Below are 14,229 nucleotides of genomic sequence, written 5' to 3'. Positions count from 1 at the left end.
TCAGGCAGAGGTTATGGGCCTACTGCAGGAGTGGGTAGGTGAGGTTCTGTGGCCTGCAATGTGTAGGAGGTCAGACTAGAAGATGATCATGAATGGTCCCTTCTTGCCTTAAGGTCCGTGAGAACATCCATCAGGAGACCAGAATCCTAACTCCAACTCTGTCACTGACTTGCTGTGTAGTTTTGAACACCTCATTTAACCTCTGTCTCTCTGTTTTCACATCTTTAAAATGTGCCTAGCATTTAATTACCTTCTAGGATGCTGCAAGAACAAGCCAACTGTTTGTAAATGCCTTTGAGATTCTCAAGTGGAAGAGGTTATAGAAAGTTAAAGGAAATACACTTTGGAAGTAAATAAAATGAGCAATCAGATAAGAACAGTTAATTCTGGGGTACAGGCAGACATTTGTTCTGGGCCCCTTTCCTATCACTATCAATATCCTTATGTTTCCTGTGCTCCAGTGTTACATAAGTTTCCTGACTAATTTCTTTCTACTTCAATTACCACTGTTGTAGTCATGCTTTTTGTTAAGTCAAAATAGGTGTTTCATTGTATTTGGAAGTGCAAGTAGAATAAAATTGGGAAGGGTAGGTGGATTTTCAGGTATATGAGACTTTTGCTATAGCAGCAGACAAGTTTTCCCCTTTGGATTTCGCATGCTGTCAAATCCCGAAATGTTTAGTGGAGTTTTCTTTCACTATCTTTCTAAAATAGAAAACTCAAGCAGCACAAGTATCAGAAATCAGGGATGTGTGAAGCACAACTGAACCGTAGTGACAAATCCTAAAGCATTAACTCCAGCTCATTGTAAAATGTCTTTGTCTAGGCATGACTCCTGAGCGTTGTTCTAGGTATGCTGCCTGGTTGTTTTTCATCAGACTCTTGATTGCATTTGCTATTTTCTAACAGGTTCTCTTATTGTTTCTGCAGCTATTTTATTCCAAAGCCACTGTGGAATCCTCATCTTTCAGACTTTCCGTGGTGGAGTCGGTTGAGCCAAAATTGTATCAGACTTATCTGTTCTGGGGCTTGTCATCTCTGTCTGACAGATACATTTTGGATTACGACAATAATAAGTTTGTAACAAGTAAGTTATCTCTGCAGCTGGCGGTCTCTCATTTGTAGAAGTTTGCTATTCAGTCTGCCTTATTGTCACAGAAATATGCAGTTCTTGGGAGGGCCACGCTTATGTGTATTTCTCCTTCCAGTGTTAGTAAATAACTGAAGACATTTTAAAAATAAAAATTCAGTGTTTATTCTGTCTCCCTCTGTTTGTTCGTTTAGACGGTGCAATGTCAGCTGTGGAACAGCAACAGGCAGAACCTTCTCCATCATCCAATTCATCCAGTTCCTTTGAAGTAGTGGAGGCAGATACTGCAAATAAGTATGAGGCAGTTGTTCCTCACTGGTTTTACTGCAAGGTAATAGATTCTAGAGAGAGGTGGATCCCTTTCAGTCGACAAGACTCGGAGAAGTTAGAGGAGGCCCACAACTCAAGTAAGTTGAAAATGCTTTTTTGTCAGAAGCTTCTTAGGGGTAAAGGTACATTAGGTTGCGGGATAGGGTCAGAAGGAAGCTGGCAGAATCCCCCGCACGTCTAGATTAGAGTGGATGAAGTGGTAGCAAACACGGTCTTGAACTACCCTGCACTAGACTAGATGACCTCATGGGACGGTTCCAACTCCGACATCTCTAATTCTCTAGTTTAAATAACCCTTGTGGTAATAGAGCAAACCTTAAAATCTGCTGAGGTGAGGTGAATTAACAAGAGTGAATCATGGGTTTTGCAAGATGGGGAAATCTGCAAGAGCACTGAGTAGGCTAAGAATTTGAGATGCATTGTACTGATGATGTCTTGGGGCTAGAAGCTCCGACTAAGGGAAGTGTTCTAAACATCTTGTGCAGTTTTTGCTATGGGATTTGAAAGTGTCTTCCCTCTCTGGAATTTTAAATTTATCCCCATTTCTGTGGAAATACCTCTTCCCTAGAAGGGTGCCTATTCACGTTGCTTAAAAAAAAAGTTTCATCCAAAAGGCTTTAATGTTCAGGCCTCATTAATTTGACACTTACACTGAGTACTCTAGATTTTTTTTTTTATTTGCATGAGACAGCATTTGTATATGGTAAGTAGGAATTGGTTAGGAAGCAACGCTGGCTAAATTCTACCACTGAGAGATTTTCCTGCAGATTTTACTGTTCTGTGGATTTATTAGTATGAAAAGAGTAGCAATGCAGATCGGAGTGTGGATGGAGCTCCCAGGTCCAGCATGGCTCAGACACTTATTTATATTATAATAGTGCCCACAGTGTGCTAGGTGCTGTCCATACATATAAAGTGATACCCCTTGCCCTGAAGAGCAGACAGTCTAAGGCTCTGCTTCTGCAATCAGATCTGCATAAGTGCAGAGCTGCAGAAGAGAAGCAGCAAAGGGTGGGGGAGAGGAATAAGGTTTTGTGAGTCTTTTGTCCTCTAGCCCCACCCCCATTCCAGTGGTTAGACTGAAGGGGGTGATCCTGATTCAAGGTGCCATGTTTTGGCGGCTCATGCAGGTAACAGGTGCTGCCTAACGCAGTGTACCTGTAATCCAACTAATAGGATCAGACCCTATAGATAGTAGAGCCAGGGCATTTAGGTGACATTTTTGCTCTGAGTAAGCGGTGAAATCTCTTGGAAGTTCTCAGTCTGTGCTGGAGGGGATTGCTTAGAGGCCTGTGCCTCCACTTGGAAATGCTAAGATTTTTTGGTGCCATGAGTTCAGACTCAGGCCTTGACCATTCCAGTGTAGGGAGCTCAAATTCCAGGGGGCTTACTGTATGCAAGTACATGAATGAGACTGAAAATCTGATGTCTTGCCTGGAAATTAAAGATCCCACAGCATCTCTTTGAAGAGCAGAGGGGTGGCCTGGGGCCCCTGTCCAGTACTCTTTCTCTGCTGTTGTGGGGCATGCTGTGCACTGATTGGCTGCCATTCCCTTTCCCAAAGGGAGCTGCATCTCAGTGGTACTGTCTGTATACAGTTTTAAGAGCTTTGGGATCATCTGGTCTCAAAGGGGCTAGGGAAATACGAATGAATATAAACATTTAAGGTCTTGCTGCTCTCAGTCATAGGGTACGTCTACACTTACTTCCTGGTTCGGCGGCAGGCAATCGATCTTCTGGGATCGATCCCGGAAGTGCTCGCCGTCGACGCCGGTATTCCAGCTCGGCGAGAGGAGTACGCGGCATCGACGGGGGAGCCTGCCTACCACGTCTGGACCCGCGGTAAGTTCGGACTAAGGTACTTCGAATTCAGCTACGTTATTAACGTAGCTGAATTTGCGTACCTTAGTCCGAAGTGGGGGGTTAGTGTGGACCAGGCCACAGTGGGATCGATGTAAACCCCTTAGCTTACTGATCTCATAAGCTCTTTGGGGCAGGGGACTCTCTTTTGTTGTGTGTCTGTACAGCACCTAGCACAGTGGGGGCTACCGCAACACAGACAATAATAAACTAGCAATTGTTTGTAGCCTAGGGCCTTTCTGATGTCTCCACCCCAGTGTGGAAGCTTTGACTTTCTGGCATGATTGTCCTAGGAGGCCTTTTTAAATGGTGACTGTGTTTGTTTACACAGATCATTGTATGGATTTTCTAGGTAAGCTCCATGCAGAAGCGGCTGATACCCCCATGATTTGCATAGTCTAAAACCTCTTGGTAATGTCCCCTTCTGATCTGTTTACACTTCATGGCAGTCCTTGCATTCCACAGGGAAAGACGATGAACAGCTGGTCGTTCCAACGGAAGGGGGCAGGTATGACGTGCATTTGAAGAAGAGGCTGCGCTGTGCCATGTATTGGGAGGAAGAGGTGTCTGAAGTGAGACGCTGCACCTGGTTTTACAAGGGAGACAAGGACAACAAGTATATTCCCTACTCGGAGAGCTTCAGCGAAGAGTTGGAGGTACTGATATCTCGCCTAATAACGCTCAGCCCTTCCAGGCTGCTCTTGAGACCTGCTGGCTTCTGCTTGTGTAACGTCCCGAATTCCATGAGGGGTCTTGGCATTGAGTTGTGTCCAAGGACGTGAACTCGAGGGAGACGTTTGGGTGACACTTCATGTTTGATTAGCACCACTGGAAATACTGCACCTCTCTTCTCTGCAGCCTCGCCCATTGTCTCTCTCCAACATGCTGCCGCTAATGCAATTTCCCCATCCTCTCATCCCAGCTCTGCCTCCTTCCTGGCTCTTGCTAGACAATTAAACTGCCTGCCCTCATTTTCAGCATGCTGCTTGCAGTCCCAGCCCTGGCCTCTGCTTCACTCCTTGCGACCTACATTTTGCCAGATCTCCTTGCCTTGCTATTCACTCCCTCTTTCCTCCTACCTCTTCGTATGCTGCTTCCATGCCTGGGCCCTCCTCTGTCTCCCTCTTCATAAAGCATAAAATCCCTCCTTAAAGCCCACTTCTTGTGGCTTGCTTCCCACAGCCAATCTCTGCTTCAGTGCTACCCGCAGCTCTTCTTGTGCCTGACCTTATTTTCATAGGCAGTAGTCGATTCTTTCAAGCTGCAGACACGCTTATTTTTCGCTGTCCTTGTCTGCTGTAATGTCCATGTTTCTCTAATCTAGACCCTGATCCCACAAATGCTCTCACTTGAGAGTAACTTCACTAGTGCAAATAAATAGTGCCCCTGAAGCCAATGGAACTATCTATGTGACTAAAATTACTCGTGTGTGAACTTGCAGGATCAGGTCCATAGTAGTAGATTACAGAAAGAGAGCTGCTATGTGAACTGAAGTGCCAGGCATATTTGTGATTTCCTATGAACATTTAGTATTAATGGCCAGCGACTCTTCCTATGGAAAATGATTTTCCATAAAACTTTAATCTGATATTAGTAGAGTCTAAAGTGGAAGATATTGCCTCTATTAAAACTGGTAGCCTAAAGGGTGCCCCCAACCAACACTTTGTAAGACAACATTTAACCCAGGGATAAGACTGTCACCGATCCAGACTCGTGTCTGATTTACCTCCCTTTGATCAACAATATTTTTAAGAGCTACCCTACAATAAGAGGGGAGGGGGCAAACTTCCAACTGGTGGAGTTCCTGTGGAAATGTTTGTTTGACTTGCAGCGATTTCTCTTCTCCCCAGGAAACTTACATGATTGCCATAACTCTGGACGAGTGGAAAAAGAAACTTGAGTCCCCTACTAGAGAAATCATTATATTGCATAACCCAAAGGTAAAACCTGATGGTTTACTGTTTGTAGCACAGACAGACTTGTGTTTTCCCCTTTAGTTCTGCTTTCAGTGCTGGTCTACACTCAGTTTTTAGAAACCAATATACTTAGTGATACGCTCTTGTAGTGTGGATGCAGTTCTACCTGTATAAAGGTCCTTATAGAGCTACATTTATGGGAATAAGGTATTGTGGTGTAAGGCACCTTTATACTGATATCACTGCAGCCATGCCAGAGGGTTGTGCCACTTGAACTATATCAGAATCTAGCTTAGGTACTTCTGTTCCGCCATTAGCATTGTATCTGAGTGACTTGCCCATGGTCATACAAGCCAGTCTGTGGTGAAGCAGGGAATTTAAGGTGGGTTTCTCACTTCCCAGGCCAGCGCCCTAATCACTGACCCATCTTTCCTCAGGTATAAAATCATGCTGCGAACCAAACAGTTAAATTGGCTCAGTGGCTGAAGACATCATTCCATTCTGTTTTCTAACTGATGCACAGTGGAATACTGGCACCCAGAGACAGGTGGGGTGTGGAATAGGTACACCTGTCTTTCCCAGATGTTGTTTATTGTAACAAGGAAAATGCAGTGCAGAATTATGCATTGAACTGTGTATAAAGTAGCTCAAGTGCTGAGATTGCAGAGGAGCAGAACATACAAGTACATTTTAAAGAGTACAGTGAACTCCATCTAATCCAGTGTCAGTGTCCATCTGTGTCCTCACTAGTGTAGTGTCTAGACAGGTTTGCTCTTTGCTCCTTGCAATGGTATAGGTGTGCTCCATCAATTCCTGACAGATGTACGATGAGTTGCTTATCCCCCTTTAATAGGAGATGCTTAAATGTGTTGCATGTACCACAGAGTTCTAACATGCTTCTCTTCCTGTTTTTAAGCTGATGGTGCACTACCATCCAGTGACAACCTCTGATGACTGGGGCGCAACCCCTACAGAACAAGGTCGACCAAGAACTGTTAAGAGAGGAGTGGAGAATATCTCCGCTGACATCCCCTGCGGTAAGTTCATGTTCTTCACATCCATCGAAGTTGAGGAAAACGTTTCCTAGCTCGTTTTCTCAGACTCTATCTGCCTTGCTTGTTGTGATATGGCTTCAGAGAATTTAAAACACATTTTTTTTGCTTGAGACTTAAATATGGGTTTATGGATGGGTCATCTCATCTTGCTGACAAATTTCCTTATGTGCTAATTCAAATATTACAGTAGTTTCTACAGCCTGCAACTGAGACCAGGGCCCCACTGTGCTGGGCGCTGCACAGACCTAGAGATAGTCCCTGCCCCAAAGCACTCACAGCCTGAACAAACAGGAAAGGCAAAAGAGGAAGTGCTCAGCACCTGCCCTCTGAAAATCAGGCATAGTCCCATAATTGAGCCCTTCAAATCACTAGTCACTTCTGAAAATCGTGGCTGGTATACTTTTGTTATTAAAAACATAACCAAACCCACGTCTTGGTATGTGCGTATGTATATATCATACAGACATCCATGCTGTCTCTCGTGTACACTTTACAGAATGTAAATCGTAACTGTGGGCCAAATTTGATGCTTTTGAATAGCAAATGAGCTTTGCCACCAACCTAACCACTTGTCAGCACTAGCTTTTCTTCTGTCTGTCAAAACCCTTCATTATCCACCTACAGGCTCTTCTAAAAAGATCTTATGTAAACTAAATGAGGTGGGAGAGAAGAGAATGAAAATCAAACATTGCCTGATGCCTGCTTTAGTCAGAGAGGCCTCTGCAGAAAGGCCTGCTCCTCCAAGCTGCTGAGCCATAAATCTTTAATTAAAGACATACCTCATTGGTGGCTCAGTGGGGCAACATGGAGTACGGTTGAGTGATGGGAACATGTCTTCCTACCTTGATGATATTGAGATAGCCTCTTAATCTAATTGGCAAGGGCTACAACAACACGTTATTGTACTTAGGTGTAAAGTCTGTACCTCTGCACAGCCACATGAATACATCTCTAAGAAGCTGAGGGTGATTTTTTTTTTTTATAACTCAGAAGTACATTATCCTTGACACCCAACCTGTCGCACTGAAATGGTTGTGGCGACTGGGAGGGGAGAATGTCTAGGCTTTGGGTTTGACTGCAGAAGCTTCACTTCACCTGCATAGCCTCTCAGTGACGTTTCACAAGGCAGTCTGGTGTGGAGGAACCAGTGCAGCAGCATTGGGAGTTCTAATCCTGGTCATGTGCCCAAATCGCTTCACCTTCCTCAATTTCACTCAGCTGTAAAATGGGGATAATGTCACTTACCACCCGCCATGTGCAAGTATATTGGTGAGGGTGTGTGGAAATTATCTGATGTGTAGGTAGTACTTTAAATATGAAGTACTATACTGAGCACTACTATTGCTCTTGACACACAAACCAGGGACCAAACTTTATAATATTCTCGGACCTGGAACTGTCTTAGCATTATCCCTTACCTGACCCCTTGAGGGTTTCACACATCTGCCTCAGAGGTGGAGATCTCAAAGGAATATTGCGTCAGGTAAACAATTAGCTGCTGTAATAAATGGTTCTCTCTTTCCTCCTCTTAGGGGAGCCTCTGCAAATAGATCACTTGGTTTTTGTAGTTCATGGAATTGGGCCAGCATGTGATATCCGGTTCCGGTCCATCGTCCAATGTGGTAGGTGTGCACAGGAGATGATACCGTTTCACATGCATCACCCCTCAGAGAGCGCAAATAAATACAGGTCTGATGGGAAAACACATGAGGTGCTGTCATCACACATTGAAAGAATTTGACACTAATCTTGGCAAACGGTAAGACAGAACTTGCTGACTGCAATGAAGATGCGTAGTTTGAATATACGAACAATGAAAGCTGGTTATCTGGATAGAGTTGGACAATCATTTTTATCAGAATGATCACTGTGTCCTAATCCTTCAAATAGCTTCCCAAATCAGATACAGATTCTTCTAGTAACTGAATAAATCTGTCCTCTACTCAGTCTATTGTAGGTGGTAATCTTGTCCAGTAAAGTCTAACACAAGTTAATGTCCCATCCAAGGGTCTTTAGAAATGTGACAATTTCAGAGAGTGCTTATATTGTCATTGTAACTGCCTGAGTCTTGGAGAGGAGATCTGTTGATAAGCTGTGTGTACCATAAACAGGAAAGTTAAGATGAGGTAAATTTCTATAATAAAACCAAAGCTGTTATATACTTCAACAATTTGTGGGGTCAAATGTCTTTAATTCTGGCAAAGTGTCCCTTTTTTTTTTTTTTCATGCAGTCAAGCCTTTTGATACTGCAGTCTGTCTTACAGTATGCATCTAATGGAGCTACTTTTTAAAAGGTTACTGTCAACTTGAAATCAGTCAGTGAACTAAAATGAGTGAGAAGTAATTTAAAACCCAGCCCCTACCCCTAAGTCTCCATACCGATATGTGAGACTTTTACAGTAGGTTTCATAGCTCTTTAAAAAGTTTCTCTCTCCTTGGTTGCTGTGTGAAAGCTCCAGCAATCAGGGGAAACAGACTTGCTACAGAGCAAACGGTGACATCCAGTTTATGCTTCAGCTGAGAAGTAGAGTGTTTTTGTCTGATCCCTCAATTAGTGATCTGCGGTGTTACTTGTAATAACAGTAGGTTAAAAAACTTCAGACTGAGGTGGGCTGTTTTGTCTTAAGCTGACAATGTCCCTTCAACTCAGCTTGTTCAGCATAGTAAACGCAATAGGCTTTTCCTAGCAAACTCTTTGTTTTTTCTAGGCCTTGATACAGAGCTCATATTCTCTTTCCAGTGAACGACTTCCGTAACGTTTCCTTGAGCATGCTGCAAACACACTTCAAGAAAGCCCAGGAGCAGCAACAAATTGGCCGGGTAGAGTTCTTGCCTGTGAACTGGCACAGCCCTTTGCATTCTACGGGGGTGGACGTGTAAGTAAATTCTAGCACCTTAGAGGTAAATCTACTGTCGTGACTGAGTGAGTGAAATCCAGGAGTGTCTTGCTCTTTTGTAAAGTGCCTTGCCTTTGCTGCAGTGGGTGAGAGATGAAAGAAGAGCTTTCAGCGCAGTCTCTGCTGCTGCTACTTTACATCAGGAAACACACAGGTGAACATAAAAAAGGGAACCCGGAACTGTTTGTAGCACCTAATATGAGGATCTGAGCCCTGCTGTCCAGTTTTCTCATGAAGCCAGATTGATGTCTAGTTTAAATTGCACCATAAGTAGTCTATTGGCATGTAAAGCCAGAAGTGCAGACTGGTGTTTCCAGTTGCTGTAAGAACACAGAGCAGGGGCTTTGGGTATCCAGCCCCCACTGGGAGTCAATGAGGCATCCCACTGCACAGGGGAACAGTATGTCAGCTGCACAAGTGGGGAGCAATTTTAAATGCTCCTGGAGCAGGGAAGGTTGGCTCTTTGCATCCACACTTCAAAGGACCCTGTTCTGTTTCTGAGGAAAGGTGGTTTTGAAGCTCCTTTCTGTTACTATGTTCTGTTAACATGAATTAAGAATTCAGGTGAAATCCTCAATGGCATAACTGCCATGGACTTCGAGAGCCAGGATTTCACCCTGGAAACCTACTAGGAAATAGCTACCGAAGCCGTGGGTGAAATCTCTGTCCCTTATAACAATCCCTTGTTCCATGTTTAGCGATTTGGAGCGAATTACCTTGCCGAGCATCAACCGCCTGCGGCACTTCATAAACGACACCATACTGGATGTTTTCTTCTACAACAGCTCCACCTACTGCCAGACCATAGTGGATACTGTTGCTTCAGAAATGAACCGTCTGTATCGGCTCTTCCTGCAGAGGAACCCTGACTTTAAAGGGGGTGTTTCCATCGCGGGCCATAGCTTAGGTAAAGGATTTAGTCTTGGGTATCCCAGTATTGTGTGTAATACTGTAGAATCTATAGAATGTCTGTATGCACATGGCACAGAACCTTGGACTGCAGTTTAGTGCTGAAGTCCCATTTCCATACCAGGGGACACTTGAGTGTGAGAGAGGAGGAGGGAAGCCGCCCCCCCCCTTACCAAACAGAGGGATATGGGCATGTAAGTATATTTATTCTAGCATAAGATCTGACGTTCTGCTCAGAGACTGTGTATGTGGCTATTTTTTTAGGGTCGCTGATATTGTTTGATCTCCTAACAAATCAGAAAGATTCCTCTGAGGCTCAAGATGGCAATAAAGAGGTAAATTCCCCACGGCTTGTGCGTGTTAAGCATCTCACTGATTCAGGATGGAATCTGTAGGCTACATCCACACTCCAGCATTTCCATAACTGCTGCAATGCAGAACACTGCTGTTGTCTCCTGCTTCTGTAGCAGAATAGCTTTGAATTCTCAACGCTATCCTGCCAGGTGTCGATCTAAACAAAACAGAACAAAACAATCCCACACCTACTACCAATACTGCAGCCAGAACATAAAGGAAGAAGGAGACCAGCTCTGTAAATATGACCCATGTGGCTGTACTTGCAGGGATCCCAGATGGGTGCCTATGAACAGGGAGACATTGGGGGAGTGAAAGAAATCCTGAAGAAGCTTGAGCTGTCTGAGTACTACAGTTCCTTTGAGAAGGAGAGAATGGACACGCAAGCACTGGTAAAACAGCTCTCCCAGCAGAGTGCCTACTGTTCTTGTATGTTTCACTGCTTGCCTGCAGATCTATTAGAGTTCACATTTTTCTTCTCTGTGCCCATCACCGTGGTATTGGGGCACGTTCACACAGGTATTTCTTGCATATGTCATGCCCTCTGGTTAGAGTAAAGCCCACGTGGCCTAATGTACCCTGGTTTTTGATGGTAAGGCTGAGTGATTAATACCTCTGCAGGCTCTTGATTCTGCCCGTGCTAGCAGCAGCCCTGGTTTCCTGTGTGTGGCGGATAGGCTGGCAGCATGCTGAACTGTACACTGGAGACTGAAAATGAGACGCGTGTGTGGGAAGCATTTCTGCACTTGAGGCTAAGTTCAGAGATTGCTGCCTCTCTCCAGAGCAGAGTGATTCCCATGCAATCTGTGCTCCCTCCCTTCCAGAGGGGCACACTGAAATCAGAGCAATTCACTCCCAGGATCCCTGGCTTCTGTAATGCTGAGAATGGAATATCCTTTGAGTGCACAGTTTCCTGTACTGTAGTAGTAATGGGTTGTAACTTACTGTCCAGGCTCTGTGTACGGAGAAGGATCTTAAAGACATGGGAATTCCCTTGGGACCAAGAACGAAGATCCTTCATTATGTAAGAACCAAAGACGAAACACAGGTATGTTGTTGTTTTTTTCTAGGGGGGATGGTCCAGTCCCAAGTAGCGGCTTGTTTGGAGTCAGTGGGAAGCAGTTGTCTGAACCATTGTTGCCAGCGCAGATTCTTATGTATGTTGCACTGGCACAAGGCATGGCGGATGCAGCTGCACGCACTGTTGCTCTGGTCATACCTAAGAGAACGCTAGCATTTTCTAGACACCATTGCAGCGTCAGTTGTATTGTGGCCTCTGGGGTGCATCTGCGTGGCAAGCGGAAACCTGCGGTAGCCAGTCTGAGAGCCCAGGTCTAAAAACTGAGTCTTGTGGGGCTTGCACAACAGTGCAGAAAATAGCTGTGTAGATGCTTGGGCTCTGAAATGCACCCTCCTCCCTAGGTTTCAGAGCCTGAGCTCCAGCCCAAGCCCAAAGGTCTACACAGCTGGTTTTGGCCACTTGAGAGCCCAAAGCTGTAGATCTGGGCTCTTAAGAATTGTTGCCGTGGGAACTCTGGGAAAGGGGGGCTATTACTTGGGGTTTAGGTATGGAGTGGTCTGCGGTAGCTCCTGCAGCCATGCTGGTCTCTCTCTGGAGGGTGTTTCTGCCAGGGTGGCAGCTGTTCAAAGCTTTGCAGCTCGGCGGAGTGGACATGTCCAGAACACCAGAGCCTCCCACCCTCTTGTGCTGTATGAACAGAGCCATTCCCAATAAATGCTCAATGACCTCAGCATGTCCGCACTGGGGAGCCAGTCAGTGCACTAGCTCAGGCTTGTTCCCAGGTGATGTCTCCTTGGCTCCCCCATGGCCATGGACCCGCATGAGTTTGCTGCTGTGTGGAATCTCACGGGGGACAACCCTTGCAGTCTCTCCCATTCTTGTTGGTACAGGATACTCAGCAGCAGGCCCATGTCCCTGCTGGGAATGACGACGAGAGCAAAGATGCCCCCAAACCTGAGTCAGGGTCATCCCCGCATCTGGGCGCCCGGAGCAGCAGCACGAATGGTGGGGGGAAGTGTCAATATTTGGATGTCGGGCTAGGACAGGTAACAACTCACGTTCGTTGATGTGGCCTGGTAGAGCCAGTGAATGTGTAATATGCAGAACTCGGACTAATGGGGACTTACTTAATGCCAACAGAGCTCTGGGGGGTATGGCTGCTAATTGAGGGTCACTTCACCATGCTTCTGACAGTCTCTGAGGGCAGAGCTTCCGTCATGGTGGTCGCCAGGTCCCAGCCCACTGTCCCCTTCTCTCCCCCAGCCTTGCAGGTAATGCATTGGCCTCAGCTGCCTGTAGACTCTCAGTTGGAGACTCTTGTAAGTAGCTCAATGCTGGAGCCAGGCTGAGGTGCACCCCATGCAGGGTGCCATTACCAGGTGCCTCTGAAGTCCTGTTTAAGTGGCTCCTAGGCCTCACGCTGGCCCTCTGCCTGGAGCAGGCTCCTCCCGAGGTGCAGATCTCTTCTGGCCCTGGTTTAGAATCCTGCCACATTCACCCCTCTCTGTATGTGTTTGCCCTAAAGATGCAGCTGAGACTCCTGAGCTGGTCGCGTGTGACCGCTTTAACCCTTTTGCTCAGACAGGATGGAAGAACACATTGGCCAGGATATGTGCCTTCGGTGTAGTGACCAGGAGAGCCTGGCTCTGCTGTGGGCCTGTTGTGTGACCTTGGGCAAGTCCCTGCCCCTCTCGGTGCCCAGACTCTTCAGGGTGGGGATAGCACAGTGGGGCTCCAATCTCTGGTGGAACCCCTAGGTGCTACTTTGATACAAACAATATCCTCTGGGGGAACTTCCCACATGGCCATCTCTGGTATTGTCTGACGGTGGCAGGGACATCAGCATGGAGTCTAAACACTTCTGTTGTGTCTTAACTCTGTTAGGTCTCAGCAAATTACCCTCAGCTAATCTACAAACCTGACATCTTCTTTGCTTTTGGGTCTCCCATTGGGATGTTTCTCACTGTACGAGGTGTGAAAAGGATCGATCCAACTTACAGCCTTCCTACCTGCAAAGGCTTCTTCAATATCTTCCATCCTGTATGTATGATCAATCAACATAATGCTCGTAAGCTAGATCTGCTATAGCTAGCAGGCTCTTAAACCTACACACTCTGAGCAGCACTCACATCATGGCCCTGGCCCTTTTGCTATCCTGTACTGTGGAATAGCAACTAGCAATGATTTTGCTGTCAGTACAAGGCTTAGGGGCTAGGAAACGAGAGCGCCTCGAGTCTGCATTAGAACTATCGGCTTTAATCGTGTAGCTTCCATTTTGGTCTCCTGTTGGGGGCGCCTGGTTTCCCACACGGGGCAGGGATTAGGTGGGTGTAGAGCTGAAGTCAGTGCTGCTGTTCTCCTTCTGTGCAGTTTGACCCGGTGGCATACAGGATTGAGCCCATGATCATTCCAGACCTGGAGTTCGAGCCCATGCTGCTCCCTCATCACAAGGGCAGGAAGAGAATGCATTTAGGTAAAGCACACAGCAGGCCTTCGTCATGGCTCGGTGCAGGTCTGTCACACTGTTGCTTTATGCAATGCATGTTACTGCACAAATGCCTCACCTCAGGCACCTGTGTTTTTCAGAACTGAAAGAGGGCCTGACCCGCATGGGTATGGATCTCAAGAACAACCTGCTGGGGTCACTGAGGATAGCCTGGCAGTCTTTCACCAGATCCCCACTGCTGGCCGTGGAGGCAGCAGCCACTGAAAATGAAGCTGAAACTAGTTTGGAGAAACAGACAGGTGAAAAAAAATGAGAAGGGAAAAATTGGTTTCCGGACCAAGCCACAGCTCA

At 46.1% G+C, this 14,229-nt stretch overlaps 1 protein-coding gene across 1 annotated transcript in view; it reads left to right on the top strand.

Annotated features, from left to right (window-relative positions):
* The first annotated feature begins 1,046 nt into the window (after nt 1-1,046).
* Nucleotides 1,047-14,229, top strand: part of DDHD2 (DDHD domain containing 2) — a 51,504-nt gene continuing 38,321 nt past the window's right edge. Inside the window, exons 1-15 of the mRNA XM_065399951.1 lie at nt 1,047-1,087; nt 1,285-1,497; nt 3,746-3,936; nt 5,131-5,220; nt 6,113-6,233; nt 7,784-7,873; nt 8,992-9,127; nt 9,847-10,055; nt 10,322-10,392; nt 10,681-10,803; nt 11,364-11,459; nt 12,323-12,478; nt 13,317-13,472; nt 13,803-13,905; nt 14,019-14,177. Coding sequence (XP_065256023.1) covers nt 1,293-1,497; nt 3,746-3,936; nt 5,131-5,220; nt 6,113-6,233; nt 7,784-7,873; nt 8,992-9,127; nt 9,847-10,055; nt 10,322-10,392; nt 10,681-10,803; nt 11,364-11,459; nt 12,323-12,478; nt 13,317-13,472; nt 13,803-13,905; nt 14,019-14,177 — 1,906 coding nt within the window. The 5' untranslated portion in view covers nt 1,047-1,087; nt 1,285-1,292. The remainder of the gene's footprint in view (nt 1,088-1,284; nt 1,498-3,745; nt 3,937-5,130; nt 5,221-6,112; nt 6,234-7,783; nt 7,874-8,991; nt 9,128-9,846; nt 10,056-10,321; nt 10,393-10,680; nt 10,804-11,363; nt 11,460-12,322; nt 12,479-13,316; nt 13,473-13,802; nt 13,906-14,018; nt 14,178-14,229) is intronic.

This window comes from Emys orbicularis, chromosome 2 (assembly GCF_028017835.1).
Source record: "Emys orbicularis isolate rEmyOrb1 chromosome 2, rEmyOrb1.hap1, whole genome shotgun sequence".
In the NCBI taxonomy this organism is placed as follows: Eukaryota; Metazoa; Chordata; order Testudines; family Emydidae; genus Emys; species Emys orbicularis.
The sequence above is the reverse complement of the archived record's forward strand: the minus strand, read 5'-3'. Positions and strand labels throughout refer to the sequence as shown.